Below are 17750 nucleotides of genomic sequence, written 5' to 3' on the forward strand. Positions count from 1 at the left end.
AAATACACAGTGAAATGTTTATGGATGAAAACCCCATGAAGTCTGGGCTTCACTACAAAGAAGTGATGATGGTGGTAGGGGATATAGATGAAGCAGGGTTGTCCTTGAGTTTATAATGATTGAATCTGGGTGATGGGGATTCTTTGTTCTGTTCTACTTTGTTCAGGCTTGAAGTTTTTCATAATGAAAGGTTTAAAATGTTTTTTAAAAGAGCAGGAGTGCAGAGTTTTTCTGTTGGATCTATGAAACACTGAGGAAAACACTAGCTGTGTTCCGACAGTCCATTAACGTGTCCATCATAAGTAATGATGAATGCCTGCTGTGTGCCCGGAATGGAACTTGGTGCTGAGGGCTGGAGCCAAAGATGAGCACCAAAGGAGTTCTGAGTGGTCAGAAAGATGTAGGACTCAAAGCCCAGTAGGTCATTAGAGCACATTAGGTTCTTCTGCTGTCTAGTCGGTCAAAGATTCCATCGCCATGACGTTTGGATAAATTGATTTATGAAATGCTGAAAGGCATGTTGAATACAAGAATAAAGTGCTCAAAACTTCAATAGACTTATTTTTATTTATCTCAGGTGCATCCCATGGGGAAGGCCAGCTAGACACTGTTTTAGCAAGGAAATAGTCTTGTTTTGTACCTGTGACTACTTTTGATTTTGAACAGCTTTGGGTTTTTATCTTCTTATAATTTATTTGTCTTTTCTATGAGTTAATTTGTCATGTATAATGGTAAAAATATATAAAATGAGAGTTTCAGAGATGGGCCATGAAACTACAGTTCATTCAGCGATAGATGTTGTATGGTTTATTTTTTATTTTCATGTAGATAGGTAGTTTGAATCCAGATGTTAACAGACAGTTTGATGCTGTTAAATTTTATCTCTAGGCCTGAAGTTGGCCTTTTTTTCTTTAAACTGTGGAATAACTATCACTCTTTTTCTGGCAGATTGATGATATTGATCTTATCAGTGCCAACATGGAGAATGCACTTGCTTCTATTGGAGGTTTCTGCTGTGGCAGGTCTTTTGTAATTGACCATCAGGTGGGTTCTTTTTTAAAAAAGGAGCTAAAACTGAAACTAATTTCTCCATTGGTCACCTCAAAATATAACTTTGAAATACAAAATTTACTTAGTTTATCACACAATTTTTATTTAAATGTCAATTTTTAAAGAATCATTCAAAATACTTTCTATTTAGAAATGATTTCTCATTTAACAAAAAATCTTGTTTCTGTTACACATATCATGTTTATTTATGGCTGGATCTTATGTCACCATATGTACACCACATGTACACGCTGTTCAGTAGTTGTTTTAGAGAACCAATGCCTTAAAAATGTTTACCTAGAAAGGGCAGAGAATGTATATATGTGTCTTCAACTGGTTTGTTTCTTCTCAGCGACTTTCCGGCCAGGGATACTGCTTTTCAGCTTCGTTACCTCCCCTGTTAGCTGCTGCAGCAATTGAGGCCCTCAACATCATGGAAGAGAATCCAGGTATAACCCTTGAAAAACCCGAGAAATCAAAGAGATGTCGGGTTACATTAGTTGTGTTATGGATTTATTTACTGGAGAAATTATTTGCCAGACAAAACTGGTTTGCAATGACACGATCTGGCCTTCGTAGGAAGAGTGGCAGTGAAGAAGCTGTTCCTGCCCCAGGGAGTTGGGGTCAGAGCTTTTCTCCTGTGCTTAGAGCCAGAGCCAAAGCCGAAGCAAGGCTGGCTTGGATAGTGGGTGGAGATACTGGGGGGAGGAGGGGCTCTCAGCCAGTTCTGGGCCTCAACGTTCCATTGGTGTAAATAAGCCAGTCCTTATTTGGTTAATAGTTTTCTGAGAAATCAGCTGAAGCATGCTCCTCTTTTATCTGTATAATTTTATAAATATTGTGAGTTTTCGCCTTTAGCCTTTGAATCATCAGTTGGTACCGAAGCCAAGCCCGGTTTACCAGCAAAGAACTTACTCAGTGGGAAAAATAAAAAGTCTAAGAATTTGAAATGTGGCCTTTGGCTGTGACAGGGCCACCTCTGCAAAGCTTAAAACAGAAAGGGAGCTGCAGGCCCTACCCGGTACAGTATTTCTGAATCTTCATCACTGATACTGATTCAGAGAACCAGAAAAGGTGTGTCTCTGTGCTCATTCATATGCTTGCTTCTCAGGTGGCCTGGCACTCCTAACTTCTCAACAGATACTTTAGTTGTGGGATTTTCCTTGAATAAAAAAGGAAAATATCAAGAAAAGATTGTAAAAATTACTGTGCTACAGTTGAGTTTTCACCAGATGGTTGAGGATAAAGAAATAAGCAGTAAATCTGTGCCCTTTGATTCTTAGCCAGACCATCTCGAGGATCTTGATGAGAGCAAGAGGCATTGATTGCTTTTGAAAGCATCCTTCCGGGTTTGGTGAAAGTGGGGCAGTGAGGTGAAAAGGGGCCTGGTAGCATGCACCAGAGACAAAGCCCGGCCTTCAGGGGAGTATGGGTTCCTGGCTCTGTTCATATATAGAAGGATTTGCAGCATTTTAAATTGATGAACTTGATCTGGGTCTTCAAAAATATTTTTAGGTTAGGACTATCATACGTTCCAAGTAGACTCTCAAACGTATTTTTTTCATCTAGGTATTTTTGCAGTGTTGAAGGAAAAGTGCAGACAAATTCATAAAGCTCTACAAGGGTGAGTTTTATATATTTTCAACCAACATAAAGTTTATCTGCACCACACTTAAACAACTAATGAAAAGTTTTAATTTTATAGGCTTGGGTCAGTTTGACCAAATTGCAACTAAGAAACCAAAAACTTAGTTCACTCACGTTGGTTTATTTGTGTAAAACCAGATCATCTGTTTTAAAGAATCATGACTTTGTTTTTCTGAAAATTGAACAAACTCATTAATAAAATATTACAGCAGTACAGAAGATAGAAAGATGAAAATAACAACCCAACCGTCTTACCACTGGAAATAACCAGGGTAAACATTGAAGCATCTCTCCATGTCCGCACACATACAGGGATGCCATTATATATTACGTAATTAGATGACTGGGTTCATACCATCTGTGTTACTTTTTAGTAAATTACTAAGTTTTAACACAAAAATAAATGAAATTTTATGAGTTTTTTTTTTTCTTTCTTTTTTTAAACTACACGAGTCACTCTTTAAGATTCCTCTGTAGTTAAAAAAAAAGATCGAGATTGGTGCTATCTCCAGGCACATTCCTGGTCTTATAGAAAGTGATTTTATATTGCCCAAGGTATTTGTTTTTGCCTTTCCTAAGGTGAAACATGCTTTCTTGGTCATGAAAGTCATCTCTCTGTTCCAGATACGGAAACTGGAGACTTTAACTAAAAGAAAAGGACAATTGATAAATGAGTACATCACAGCTGTTCCAGATAAAGAAGGGGCGGAGACAGTTAAAGTTCTGGGTGTGTCTGTGTGATAGTAACGGCAGTTCTTGCATGATTTATGGTAGGGAGATGTATTTGTATTGGTTCCAGTTCCATTGGTTTGTGAAATATTAATATGCCGACACAGCCTAGCGTATTGGAGTCACTGGAAATTGATCAGCGCCAGCCTCACGTACCCTTCACTCTATGGTGTAACCTCTCTTAGTTTCTAAGTCCAATCCTCCACCTTCCCCAGCTCTGTCACACTTTTTCTTTCCAAAATTCCTAACCCTCTGTCTTCACTCCCCTCACTTTCAGCTAACAACCTGGCCTTATGCTGTCACTTGGGACTCTGTCATATTTCCTGACAAATCTACACACCTGTGGGTATCTGAACCAGTCTTCCCTCCTGTAGACCAATAAATGTTGCTCCAACAACCACAGGCCCTTTTATAAGGACTGAGTGCCTTTGCTTGTCCCTGCTACTTTGTCATCAGCCTGTTCCCTTTTTTGCATCATTTGATTAGCAATCACGTCCACTTTAAATTCCTCTTGCCTGTCACCCGACATTTCCCTCTGCAACTTCCCATGCCTTTGCTCCTCTCAGTAGCTATCATCTGCATGTCTTCATTACACTGGCAGCTCTGAGACCTGGCTTCTGCTACTGCCCTTCACCTGGACTGTTTTTGTGGAGGTCTCCACTGACTACTGAATCCAGTGGACTGTCTTCAGAGCTCATCTTGATGTCCCCATAGTTTTCAGCACAGGTGACCACTCTTTCCTTCTTTGGACTCTGCTACACTGCACGCCTGGATTTCCTCTTACGTCTTTGAATGGCTCCACCTCGGTCTCTGAAGGCTTTTTTTCAACACCTTGTTCTTCGAGGCTTTGTTTGTGGTTCTCTGTTCTTCTCATTACCTTCTTCCACACCTGGAGCTCCACATCATTTCATGACACCTGTATGTAGACAGCTCCCAGCTTCATATCTCCACCCTGGACCACTGCAGCTCCAGGTCTCACACCCAGTTGCCTACTCAGTATCCACAGTTGGAAGACTCCACGGCACCTCATAGCAAACACGCATTCAAAAGGGTCGCAGGAGCAAACCGTGCTGGTATCTAGATGGTTACAGAGAAGAGTGAAAAAACAGCAAAGAGGTCAAAGTTACAGGAGGGAAGGAGTAGGGAATCTAGTGGAAGATGAGGTCTGGGTCCTGGGCCATCCACACACAGGGACTTGTGAGCCCTGATGAGAGCTTTGACACACAGAGAAAGTCCTGGCATGGTTTTGAGCAAAAAAGTGACACACCCTGTTGGATACCCTAGCAAAATTACTTTTGCATGATGTGAAAAAATACATTGAACAGCAATAAGAACAGAATTAGGGAGACCAGTTAGGAGATTGACGCAGGTGAAAGGTGACGGTGACTCTGACCATGGTGGGATCCGTGACGTGAGAAGTCTGGGTATCTTCTGAAGGGAGAGCACACTGGATCTAGCGGAAGTTCATATGCAGGGTGAGTGAGAAAGAGAAGACTCCAGGTGGAGCTTAGGGGGTTTGGTCAAAGTAAGTAGGTAGAGTTGCTAGTGAGTGAGAGGGATAGAACTGTGGAGAAACACTTACTGGGGAAAGTCAGCAGTGGTTATGTTAAGCCCGAAGTGCCCGTCAGACATGGAGTGCAGAGCAGCAGCTGGATGTGCAAGTCTGAAGTATAAGGAAGAGTACTGAGCTAGAGATAAATTTTTGAGTCTTGGGGTATAGATATTATTTGAAGCATTTCAATGTGAAGAGGTCAGAAACTTAGCCAAGACTAGTCCGAGAAAGAGTGACCAGTGAGGAAGAGGCAGGCTAGAAGAGCCTAGAGTCCTGGAAGCCAGGGAAGAAATTGCTTATGTAGGAGGTCAGCCTGTGTCATGCCACTGCTTACAGGCCAGACCAGATAACAGAACACCGATCCTTTGACTTCATCATGTAAAGATATTATGACATGGTGAGCAGTTTCAGGGGAGTGTGGGGTAAAACGCCTGCTTGAAGGAGGTTCCAGACAGTTGGACACAGCTTAGATGACTGTTTTGAGGAGCTTTTCTCTAAAGAGGTGCTGAGAAACAAGATGGTGGCTAGAGAAAGAAATTGGTCAAGAGAAGAATATTTCAGTTTAAGATTACTGAGGTCAATTTCTGAATAACGTCTAGCTAAGTGTAAAACATCCTTTCTCCTACTGGTTGGAGCAGTACTGTCTCTATCGTATACCAGGTTCCCGTTTGTACTTAGATCTGTTTTTGAACTGTCTCTTCCATTCCATTGGTATATTTGCTCATTGCTCAGACTGTTTTTATTTTATCTGTTTTTGTCGCTGTTTTGGAATACAGGTTTATCACTAGTGTCTGTTTTTATTACTGTTTTGGAATAGAGGTTCCTCCAAAGTTATTGCTAGAATCTTGATTGGAATTGCATTAAATTTTCTGATGAATGTGGAGGGAATTGTCATCATGAACAAGAGCTCTTTAGTTAAATCTCCCTTTGTGTGTTTTAATGGAATTTCTATAAAGCCCTTGTACCTTCATGGAACCTTTAAAGGAGATTTTCAGGCATCCTATAGATTTTGTTGCTGTTGTGAATGGAGTTGTCTTTTCTCTTATATTTTCTACTTTATTGTTGATTCATAAGAATATTACTGTTTTCTCTAAACTGACCTTATATCCAGGAGTCTTTCTAAACTCTTATTATTTCCAGTAGTTGTTTCATTCTGTTATGATGATGTACATAGAAGTCCTGTTATCTGCAATAATGGTGTTCTCTCTTTGCTTCCTTATGCTTTTACATCTTAGTTCATTTTGTTATTTTATTGCTTTGGTCTGGGTCTCTAATCTGTATTGAACAGTGGCAATAATAGCAAACATTCTTTTCTTATTCCCAGTATAGAAGCACTTCTTCATTAAATATAATACATCATGCTATGGGTTTTTGGTGAGTAGCCTTTATCAAATTACTCCTAGTTTTATTTTCTTTTGTGTTTTTTTTAAGAGACGGGATTGCTCTGTGTTGCCCAGGCTAGAGTGCAGTGGTTATTCACAGATATAGTCAACACACTACAGCCTCAAACTCCTGGACTCAAGCAATCCTCCTGCCTTCACCTCCCGACTAGTTGGGACTACAGGCATGTACCACTGCACCTGGCTAAATTATTCCTAAATGTGAAGACCTTTTGTTAAAATCATAAATAAATGTTGAACTTTATCCTTTTTTTTTTTTTTTTTAAACCTCTATTAAGGTAAATCATAAATTTGTCTTATGGCTAAATTACATTGAAATATTTTCTGATGTTAAACCATCCTTGCATTCTTGAGAAAACCCTTCATTATAACATGTTTTTCTCCACTGTTAGATTTATTTAGCTAATATTTTAATTTGACTTTTTATATCTATGTTTATAATTTAAATGGATCTATAACCTTATACCAATTTTATGTAACATAGGAGTCAGTGTTAGGGTAGCTTCAGTAGATGATTTGGCTATTTTCCACTCTTTCTATCTACTTCATGGCTCCACTGAGTAAAACACGGCTTGATTGTTTCTTCAAAAGTTGAGAGTAGGTCTCCCACTTTAAGGCCGTGTAGGCTTGGAGCCTTTGGTTTGGGGATAGTTGTTGATTATCTCTCATATATCCATATTTTTTAACTTTTTATTTGTATAAGTTTGGTTTTGTGTGTTTTCATCATAGTGTTTTCTTCCGTCTCATTGCATTGTGTTCTTTCTCCAACTTCTTGCCTCATTGCATTGTGTCTCATTGCATTGTGTTCATTGTGCATTGTGTTCATTGTGTCTCATTGCATTGTGTTCTTTCTCCAACTTCTTGCATTTAGCTTTTGGTTTTATTTCTTATTTTCCAATAAATATATTAAAGATAAATATTTTCAGAGGCAGTATCTTCAATGTTTAGTTCTGAGTAATTTTTTTGTTCAATTTTTCTCTCGTTTTTCACTTCTCTCATCTCTGAGGTTGAGTTTGGAAAAGGAAGTTAACATCCTATGCTGGTTTGCCTCTGTTTTCATTGTAATTGTAGTTATTGTAATTGTAGTTATTGGTATCTGGTTCTCCCTATAGACTGTAAGCACACAGTGTAGACTGTGGCTGCCTTAGTGATTGCTCTGTCCCTGGGAGCTAGCCCAGTGCTCGTTTATCCATTGGGATAAGATGATACGTCCGGCAAAGTCTTTAGTTAAAAAGTAACGTAATAGACTCTGAAACACGGCTTCTCTGAACTCAAGCTACAACTGTGTCCATTTGGTTTTAATTAAACTCATCTGACATTCAGCATCTAGGCAACCAGAGATAGGGCATTTTGTTTAATTCCTTCTCTCACCAGCATGTGAGGTGAGACCATTTGATCAAAAAGCACAAGTTAGATTTGGACCTTAGGTGCCTTGTGTTTCTTTTTTTTTTTTTCCTTTGGAGAGGGAGTCTTGCTCTGTTGCCCAGGCTGGAGCACGGTGGCACGATCTCAGCTCACTGCAACCTCCACCTCCCGGGTTCAAGCGATTCTCCTGTCTCAGCCTCCTGAGTAGCTGGGATTACAGGCACTTGCCACCATGCCTGGCTAATTTTTGTATTTTTAGTAGAGACGGGGTTTCACCATGTTGGTCAGACTGGTCTCGAACTCCTGACCTCATGTTCCCCCCCGCCTTGGCCTCCCAAAGTGCTGGGATTATAGGTACAAGCCATCGTGCCTGGCCGCTTGGTATTTCCTGAGGAAAATTGAGGCCATTTGATTCATATGGAATGCTATTTAGAAAGCAATTTTTTTTTTTTTTTTGAGACAGAGTCTTGCTCTTGTTGCCTAGGCTGGAGTGCAGTGGCACGATCTTGGCTCACTGTAACCTCTGCCTCCAGGGTTCAAGCAATTCCCCTGCCTCAGCCTCCTGAGTAGTTGGGATTACAGGTGCCCACCACCACACCCGGCTAATCTTTGTATTTTTAGTAGAGACAGGGTTTTACCATGTTGGCCAGGCTGGTCTCGAACTCCTGACCTCTGGTGATCCACCTGCCTCAGCCTCCCAAAGGGCTGAGATTACAGTCATGAGCCACCACACCTGGCTGAAAGCAATTTTTTAATACTCTGAGAATATATGACCTTAAAAAAAAAAGAGAGAGACTTGATGTATGTGTTTAACATGGTTAGAATTTACACAGGAAATGGATTTTGAAAGTGTATTGCTTAGTTTCTACATTAGTAAAGAACTAACCTAGGAGGTTCCCTCACATTCCACATCCTCAAGATTCCATGATTCGGACCTGTAGGCTGCTTTATTGAGAGATCTAGCATGATGTATTATATTTAAAGAAAGGAGATGCTAATTAATAATGTTACAGGGGTGATTGGAAGGCCAGGTCAGATGAGTCTCCAGAATTCACATTATTGTAACATGCAGTAGTCATTCCGTAAAGGCTTGTCGAGTCCTGATCTGGGAAGATTCAGTTGTGCTACCTAGTGCTTTTTGTTATTTCATTCTGAGGGAAAAACAAATCATTTTAGGTGAAACAAACTAAATGAAAGGAATCTAAAATGTTTAGCCCAGTTTCAAACAGACGTAGACCACATTTGTGTCCTGGGAGGTAGGCCAAAACTCAAGTAATATTTGTTATCATAGGATAAAATAGACTTCAAATGAATCTGATTGGATATTAATAATATGGCTTAGCATCTCCTGACAGCTATAGTACAAATACAGGATTCAATTTAATTTAATTTAAAATGCAGGATTTGGCCCCTAAAGATCTGTCTTTGAGAAGCTACAAATTTTGTGCTGTTAATCCTAAGTAAAAGAAAATAATTTTAATCCAAGTAAAATCTAAAACATAACATGCAAATAAGGACATTTTCTATCTAAACATATTGCTGTTAGTCAAAATATAATGTATGTTTGGTTTTGTTGGTTTTTTTTTTTTTTTTTGAGACAGGGTTTACTCTGTCACCCAAGCTGGAATATAGCAGCACAATCTCAGCTCGCTGCAACCTTGACCTCCTGAGTTCAAGCGATCCTCCCACCTGAGCTTCCCAAGTAGCTGGGACTACAGGTGCAAGCCACCACACCTGGCCAATTGCTGTATTTTTGTTTTTGTTTTGTTTGTAGACATGGGGCATAATGTTGTTAATGTTAGAAATCATGCCTGTAATTAATGAGAAACAAAATAAAAACTAAAGACATAGATAATAAGCAAGGAAGCATAACATAAACTGTAGTGAGTAGCTTGTGAAGGATCCAGACAGGATGAAACATAGCAAATGATGGAGCTGAGCCTTCCCTAAAGTGGGTGATGAAGAAGGCCCCAGCAGCAGGCAGTGCTGGAGCTGGGCCCCAGCATGTGCAGCCAGCACAGGGAAGAACAAACATCAGGGGCGAGGGAGCACATGGCAAGGGAATGACAGATCAAGCTGGGGCCCAGAGGGCCTATGAGGAGGGGCGCCCAGGCCGGTAGTACGGTGCACAGACTCCCTGGTGGGAGGCTGGGGCCATGAGACCCGGTCCTGTGCTCGAGAAGCCACATCACAGGCAAACTTTTTTAGATGAGGAAGCAATGCCCAGGGTGCCTCGTTTTGCTTTCTTTGTTGGAATTGGAATAATCCTTCCCGTCAGTCGCAAGCTTCTGTACGTTCACTGTGCCTTGACATTGTGGACTTCTAACATTATTTCTCCGTGGGTGATCTTTGAGCCTGGAAGGAACTTACGGCTGTGTGTGTGTTTCCCTTCTTCAGGATTTCTGGATTAAAAGTGGTGGGGGAGTCCCTTTCTCCAGCCTTTCACCTGCAACTGGAAGAGAGCACTGGGTCTCGCGAGCAAGATGTCAGACTGCTTCAGGAAATTGTAGATCAAGTAAGTATCCATTTACTTGAGGAAATCCCCCCACACCACTTCTGCCCTTACCCCAAGCAATTTTTTAATGTTATTTTTTAAGAAAAGTCTCTTTGCCCTGAGAGAGAAGAGAGTAGAAAGGAAGATGCTGGTGACTCTGGACATGGGATCTTAATCCTCCACGTCCTTCCTAGCTTCTGGCCATGGTAACGGGCAGCAGGCCCTCCCGTTGGGTCAATATGTAGCTCCCTCCAAAGTTATTCTATTTTGTACCACATTGCATTTAAATATACTTGGCCTCTCCTCTGAAAAATTAGCCTTGCAGAAAACTCTCTTGCTCACCGTTTTACAAAGCCAGGCTTTCCTATGTGTAGTTGGGGGAGGCATTGTGTGTGGGCATCGCACACATTCCTAGACAGCTGGCTGTCCCCACAGCACAGCTCAGGGACAGTCCACTCGCAGTCACCCTGAAGTCAGGATGCTCTTGTATCTTCCAAAAGTTATTTTACTACTAATTGTCTAAGAAACACATCACCAGGGAAACCGCTTGCCCGTTTTCATCTGGCAGCACTGCCCCTCCAGAGTGCTTCCTGCATGCGGGTTTACAGTGGTGCAGGGACAACAGAAGTTTCTTAAAAAGGGGGAGGAAGAGCAGCGGAGTAACCTGGGCAGGAAGGACTCAGGAGGGTCAGTGGAATGCCACCCACCCTGCTCCCCTCTTCCAAGTCCTGGGATGCTGGACATCTGCTTTCAGAAGAATCTGGACTTTTATGTGGGCTGCTGCTGCTGCTGCTTTTAGAAAAATCTGACATATACCTAGTATGTATTTGAGAATGCACATGGGCATGATTCTGCTTCCTTGTCCAGAGGCTGTAGCTATGAGCAATGCTACTAGGTTTCTGGGGTCATAATGGCAGCTACCACCTATCATGTGCCTTTTCAAGGCCAGGCCCTGTCCTAAGCCTCATCTGCCTATACAGCCTCTCAGGCAGGCTCTTCTAGGCCACATGGCTGTGCAGTATACAGACTGGGTGTGCAGGCAGCCTGTGCTGCCTACCTGGCTTCAGCTGTCCTAGGTCCTAAATGTTTGAGCCACATAATCTGGAATAACAGATTTGTGGAGAACTTCATAAAATGTGTGGCCTTCTAGAGTCAATTACATTAAAAAAAAAAAAAAACAAGCCCCAGGATCTGAGCTTCCTAAAGAAACATGTCAGATTATGAATAATCAGGCTGGAGCTGCTTATCTTGTGAGGTGAGGAAATGCAGCTGATGTCCCCTCAGGAATAACTCTGTGGACATGAAGACTCTCAACAGGGAAAAACATCCCACTGCCTGCTTTACTACCTCATTGTTTGTATTGTAACGTTCCTTAAATACATACAAACACAAAACTAAGTGTGACATCTTTGTGATTAGAGTTCTCATACAAATGGAAAACTAAAACAAATTTATAAATTAAATACATACTAAATAGACAAGCCAGTAAAATTCCCATTCATTTCGTTACCTTCATGAGGCAGGTGAATTTGTTGTTTTCAGTAGACTTGCCCCAACGGGACAGCTGAGAGCCGTGTTTGCAGAGCAGGCTCATGAGCTGCACACGCTGGTGATGGGTCTGAGTGATCGCTCCACCGTTCTCACTGAGTCTCTTCTCGAACTGCATCGGGACAGTTGTCCACACTTGCTTCACGTTGAGGGACAGTCGCCTCCTTCAGATGCCAGTGTATTCATTGCATAGTAAATCCACCTGTGTTCTCTTTTCATTAGATAGCAACAGCTAAAGTCTTACTACTGCTTTGTACCAAAGAGAGACGCAGAGGAGGACGTGTGAATGAAGCAACTCGGTATTAAAATACTGTGCTTACAAGGATTAGCCACGTAACGAAAGAGGAAATGAAAAGTCTGTGGACAGCTCACAGATCTCAAACTCCTGTCTGTGGGCCTGGTTTGATCCTGGCTCTCTTAAGGAAATCCTCTTGAGAGTTGAGTGAGAAGAGAGCAGTCTGGGGTAGGGAACAGAATACTATCTAGAAACTTCATTTATATATATATATCTTCCCACTTCTGTGTATCATCACAGCTTCCATTTTTAAAATCTTCCGAGTCTTTTGTCCCACTCCCCTCATCTTCTTTTCAATATTTGAAGGAGAGAAAAAAACCATGCTGCCTTAACTCTTATTTAAGTTTTGTAGATCTGAGAGGCTTTGCCAAGTTTATTTTGAGTTGCTCAACAGGACACTGTTTTTATAAACTGAGCTGTTGTTTATAATGTCTCTTAACCAGCCAGGGCTAGAAACAGAGCCAGTCCAGATGTTTGCAGGAGTTCACTTTTCCAAGTACACTTCCAGAGCCTAGAGTCAGCGGGAGGCTGCTGTCATTGCTTGGTATGGTTTTTCCATCCCTTCCTCGCAGCCTGTGACGTGACCCCTCTTCAGGCAGATACCTTTACTGCCAGACACGTGGAATAATTGTTCTTTCCTTTACACTGGCCTTTGCTCTGTTGCTACTTTTTTTTAATATAACGCACATACCACATACCATAAAATTCACCCTATTGAAGTATATCGTTAAGTGGCTTTTAGTATCATACGTGCAGTAGGTTGTGCAACCATTACTGTCTCATTCCAAAACATTTTCATCACTCCAGAAAGAAAGCACTGTAGCCTATTACCTTGCTCTGGTGTGTATGCTTTCTTTATTTTAGTAGAGATTGTTTTCATTTTTTCTTAATGTTGACAGATGGTTAATATGTAGGAATGCTGTAAAAAACTTTGTTAACGCGAGACTCTGCAGTGCCCGCGCCGTGCCCAGATGCCACATGTGGGCGTCGTTTTTGCTAATACCTGAAGTGCAATGGTTTTTCTCTGACACAGTCCTACTGGTGGTGGTGGTGGTCTTAAGTCCAGCCTGCAGGACTTTGCTCGCACCATTTCCTCACATTCTAACTCTGCTTTGTCTAAATGGTAGCCATTAGCTATCTGTGGCTGTTTAAATTTAAACTAAGTGGAAATAAAAGGTACAACTGTGACCTCTCAGTAGCACCAGCCACATCTCCCTGTGCCCAGCAGGCACACGGGGCTCATGGCGACTGCTGGGCACTACAGAACAGAGGCATTTGTCATGGCAGAAAGTTCTGTGGACATTGCTGCCAAGGTGGTGGTGTAGTATCTTGGTGATATCTTCTAGCAATTAGAATTGGAAAAGGGAGTTAAAGCTATCAGTGCAGGATTTCAGCGTTCGCCCAGTTTAATGACCGCCGTGTCTGAAGTCCAGGTTGCCGATGTGTTCTTTTTCCTCCTGCAGTGCATGAACAGAAGTATCGCATTAACTCAGGCACGCTACTTGGAGAAGGAAGAGAAGTGTCTCCCTCCTCCCAGGTCGGTGACATTCAAATATGACCTTATTTTTTCCCCTGCTCTGAGCTCTATGAAATACCTTATCTTTTGAAACATTTTGAAAGACTATCATAGGCTAAGGAAGAGTATCTGTCATAATATATAGTACATTACCTGTTTTCTGCTCTTAAACTAGAAGTGTTTTAAATTTTAATTGAGAAGCTCCCGAGGACTCACTGAGTACCCTCTCAGTTAACTCAGAGAAATGTCTGGGAGCCCAGGAATGAACTTGGGCACACTGAGTTTCCATCAGCTCATATCTGCCACATCTGAAAGGTGGCACATGCCGGACCAGGAGTTCCTGCCACAAGGACTGTCCTGCAGGGACGATCGGCAGTGTTGGGTGGGGGTGGGCACACCTCTCTGCTGCTCCTTCAGTCAGCGACACTCACTAACACTTGGGAAAAACCAAGCAACGGTGGGGAAAAGCTGCAGCATCAAGAAAAAACACCACTTTGGGAGGCCGAGACGGGCGGATCACGAGGTCAGGAGATCGAGACCATCCTGGCTAACACAGTGAAACCCCGTCTCTACTAAAAAAAAAAAAAAAAAAAAAAAATACAAAAAACTAGCCGGGCGAGGTGGTGGGCACCTGTAGTCCCAGCTACTTGGGAGGCTGAGGCAGGAGAATGGCAGGAACCCGGGAGGCAGAGCTTGCAGTGAGCTGAGATCAGGCCACTGCACTCCAGCCTGGGCGACAGAGCGAGACTCCGTCTCAACAAAAAAACAAAAAAAAGAACACCAAAAGTAAAAGACTAATGTCTTTGACTGCACTGGGCCAGGCAGTCACAGGAGGGGGCATGGACGTGGTCAGTTCTGCCCTGGGGCATTCATTGTCCAGGCTTTTGGGAGCAGGTGATGTCTACACCAAGCCTGGAGAAGTGTGTGTGTCGGGCATCCTGTGGGCATCATGGCTTTCCATCAGATGCAGTGGTGTGTGCTTTGCTCAGGGTTGTCAGTGGCTTGGAGACCTCCAGGTTCATCTGGGAGTGCAGAATGGAAGCTGCAGAAGAGCTGGAGAGAAGGGTCCTGAGGCCAGGTGCCAAGTCAGGGAGGCTGCAGGAGAGCCCACCGGGGAGTTGGAATGCTCTGCTGGCCTGGATCGCCAGATCAGGATTTGGAAGATCACTGTGGTAGCAGCTCAAAGCACCTTAAAGACGCTGCCCTTGTCAGCCAAGCGCAATGGCCCACACCTGTAATCCCAACACCTGGGAGGCCAAGGTGGGCAGATCACTGGAGCCCAGGAGTACAAGACCAGCCTGGGCAACATGGTGAAACCCCATCTCTGTAAAAATTAGCCGGGCATGGTGGTGCACGCCTGTGGTCCCAGCTACTTGGGAGGCTGAGGTGGGAAAATCACCTGGTTCCGGGAGGTGAAGGCTGCAGTGAGCTGAGATCACTCCATTGCACTCCAGCCTGGGCTACTCCCTTCATCTTTTATTGCACTTAGCCAAAGGTATAATCCTGCATCCTACGTTTACTTGTTAGTAAGACTGTAGGTGCATGAGGATGGCGGCCATGCTGGCTTTGTGCCCTTGGGACTCCATGCACAGCATAGCACAGCTCAATAAATATGTGTCACATGCATGAAGCGGATGTTTGCGGAGGGAACTGAGGGGACGGGTAGTATTGTCCTTTCAAGCCATTATTTCTTGGATTTCCTGAAAACTTGAACATTTCTGCCATACCTTAGAGTATCACAGAGCTTTCGCATTGCTGTTGACATAAACATGCATAATCAAACCTCTCGTTGATTTGAGAAGGATAGAATTCCTGCTTTGTGCCTGGCACTGCCTGAAGCAGTACGTGATGGACAGGATGCTGTTTCCCAGCCTCTGAGGCAGAGCCCATGGCAACTCACTCTGACTGGGTGTGCACCGGTGGTGTATGCCAAGGCCTGCAGGTCACAGAGTCCCTGCCACAGCAACCCACCTGCCACAGTAGTGAGAAAGCGGCTGTGGGCAGCAGGTACATGAATAGACAGGCCAACTGCCAAGAGAGGTTTGTTTACAAAAATAGGAGGCAATGGTGGATTCAACTCTCAGGCCATAGACGGCTGACTGTGAGCACAGGTCCTCACCTCATATAGATACTTCTTTTTTGTTTTTTTGTTTTGTTTTTTGTTTTTGTTTTTGTTTGAGAGGGAGTCTCGCTCTGTCACCCAGGCTGGAGTGCAGTGGCGTGATCTTGGCTCACTGCTAGCTCTGCCTCCCAGGTTCACGCCATTCTCCTGCCTCAGCCTCCCAAGTACCTGGGACTACAGGCGCCTGCTACCACGCCCAGCTAATTTTTTTGTATTTTTAGTAGAGATGGGGTTGGGGTTTCACCGTGTTAGCCAGGATGTTCTCGATCTCCTGACCTCATGATCTGCCTGCCTCGGCCTCCCAAAGTGCTGGGATTACAGGTGTGAGCCACCGCACCTGGCCCACAAAGATAATTCTTTGTGTCCTTTACTGTTCTCAGCATTCGGGTTGTGGTCACGGTGGAACAAACAGCAGAAGAACTGGAGAGAGCTGCGTCCACCATCAAGGAGGTGGCCCAGGCCGTCCTGCTCTAGGGACAGTCCCAGGACCATGGCCTCCTGCCACACAATAGGCAGACAGGACTCAAGACTCCCGCTGGCCACGGAGGGGCCTGAAGGAGAGCAAGAACATGTGGATCTTTGATAGGATTGTTACCAAATGATGTCAATATGGACCAATTGACCATGAGAAGGATGCTTATTTTTTTTAAAAAGAAAACACATCTAAAAGCCCAGGAACTGATTTTTTTAAGAGGAAAACTAATGACAGTGTATAACTCATATTTAAATTGTGCATTTAGTACTATTTAAATGTTTTCTTATACTAGTGTTTTATATTCTTTTGTTGTTTAAAACTGGAGCTTCAGTGTCTCTTCCCTCCCTTCTAATAGTGACGACACAGTAAGCGCTCCTTAACTCCTTAGTATTTCATGTAAAAATGACTGCAGCATTTAAGCTAAGAGGAGCACTCCAACATATGTGGTACAAATTTATGTTGAAGATCTAATTAAACCACATGTTTTCCACTCCTCGTCGTGTGAAGCTAAATGGTGGCTAAAAGGAACACTTTTTGTGTGATTATTATAAACTTTGCATTGTATTTGAATCCTAGAACTTTTGTACACACTAAATATTGATGTCACACCATTTCTAAACTGAGCATCCCTAGCCAGAGAATGTTCATTATACTTCCTAAGTGAGCAATAATTTAAATCAGATGCTATTTTATTTTAATATAATTGACCTTTCTTTACATTTCTTATGTGTTCACCTCTAATCTGTTTTAGGACGAGGGTTGGTTGGTATGTTGATCCCAGAACATAAATCATATCCTTTATATTTTAGAATATCTCAAATGTATTCCTTTTCTGTATGGTGGGTTTGCCTAGGGACATGTAACTACAGGCTTTTTCTAAGCTAAGGAAAAAGATAATTTTCTTTTCAGCTTACAGATTCCAGATATCTACAAAAGATGTGAAAGTACTAAAATACCATTTTAAGCAGTACTTTACCTGTTTTTTCTTTAGCAAACCAGGTTACGTGGTATAAAGGTTTGTTATATGTGCCACAAGATAGCATATAAATATTACACCATCATTCCTTCTCTTGTTAAAGGTAGAAGAATAAAATTACCATTTTTATAATCTATGCACATATTACTCAAATGGTCTTCAACATCTTTTTAAATAACACGTATTTTTTGAATGTTCAGTTTCTATTTTGCTTGAGGTATTTTGTACATATGTGCCTTGTGATTGCTGCTGCTTTAAAGGATAAAGTACTCTTTGGGGGATGAGTCTGGTTTGTTTTGTTTTATTTTTTAATGAAATAACCCTACATTCCTGATTATTACTCTATTTGCATATGTAATATATCCAACAGAATAGTGTTTTAATTTTAACTTTTTTGCACTGGGGTAGTATTCTCTGTGTGTTGTTTTGTCTTGTTTTAGAAAATAACAACTAAATTTCTTAGTTCCTTTTTGCACATCCAACCAAAGAATATATGGTATCTGAAGTTTCCTAGGTTCCTGCTGACCTTATAGGACTACAAAAATATCATGGCCATTATTTTCATAAATAATAACTTTTCA

General features: G+C 42.2%; 1 protein-coding gene across 1 annotated transcript in view; it reads left to right on the plus strand.

Annotated features, from left to right (window-relative positions):
* SPTLC1 (serine palmitoyltransferase long chain base subunit 1) overlaps positions 1–17506 on the plus strand; it is an 82435-nt gene extending 64929 nt beyond the window's left edge. The window contains exons 10-15 of the mRNA XM_017854452.1: positions 949–1044; positions 1403–1499; positions 2620–2674; positions 10141–10258; positions 13544–13617; positions 16099–17506. Of these exons, the coding sequence (XP_017709941.1) occupies positions 949–1044; positions 1403–1499; positions 2620–2674; positions 10141–10258; positions 13544–13617; positions 16099–16192 (534 nt within the window). The 3' untranslated portion in view covers positions 16193–17506. The remainder of the gene's footprint in view (positions 1–948; positions 1045–1402; positions 1500–2619; positions 2675–10140; positions 10259–13543; positions 13618–16098) is intronic.
* Positions 17507–17750: the final 244 nt, after the last annotated feature.

This window comes from Rhinopithecus bieti, unplaced genomic scaffold (assembly GCF_001698545.2).
Source record: "Rhinopithecus bieti isolate Rb0 unplaced genomic scaffold, ASM169854v2 scaffold_38761, whole genome shotgun sequence".
Lineage (NCBI taxonomy): Eukaryota > Metazoa > Chordata > Mammalia > Primates > Cercopithecidae > Rhinopithecus > Rhinopithecus bieti.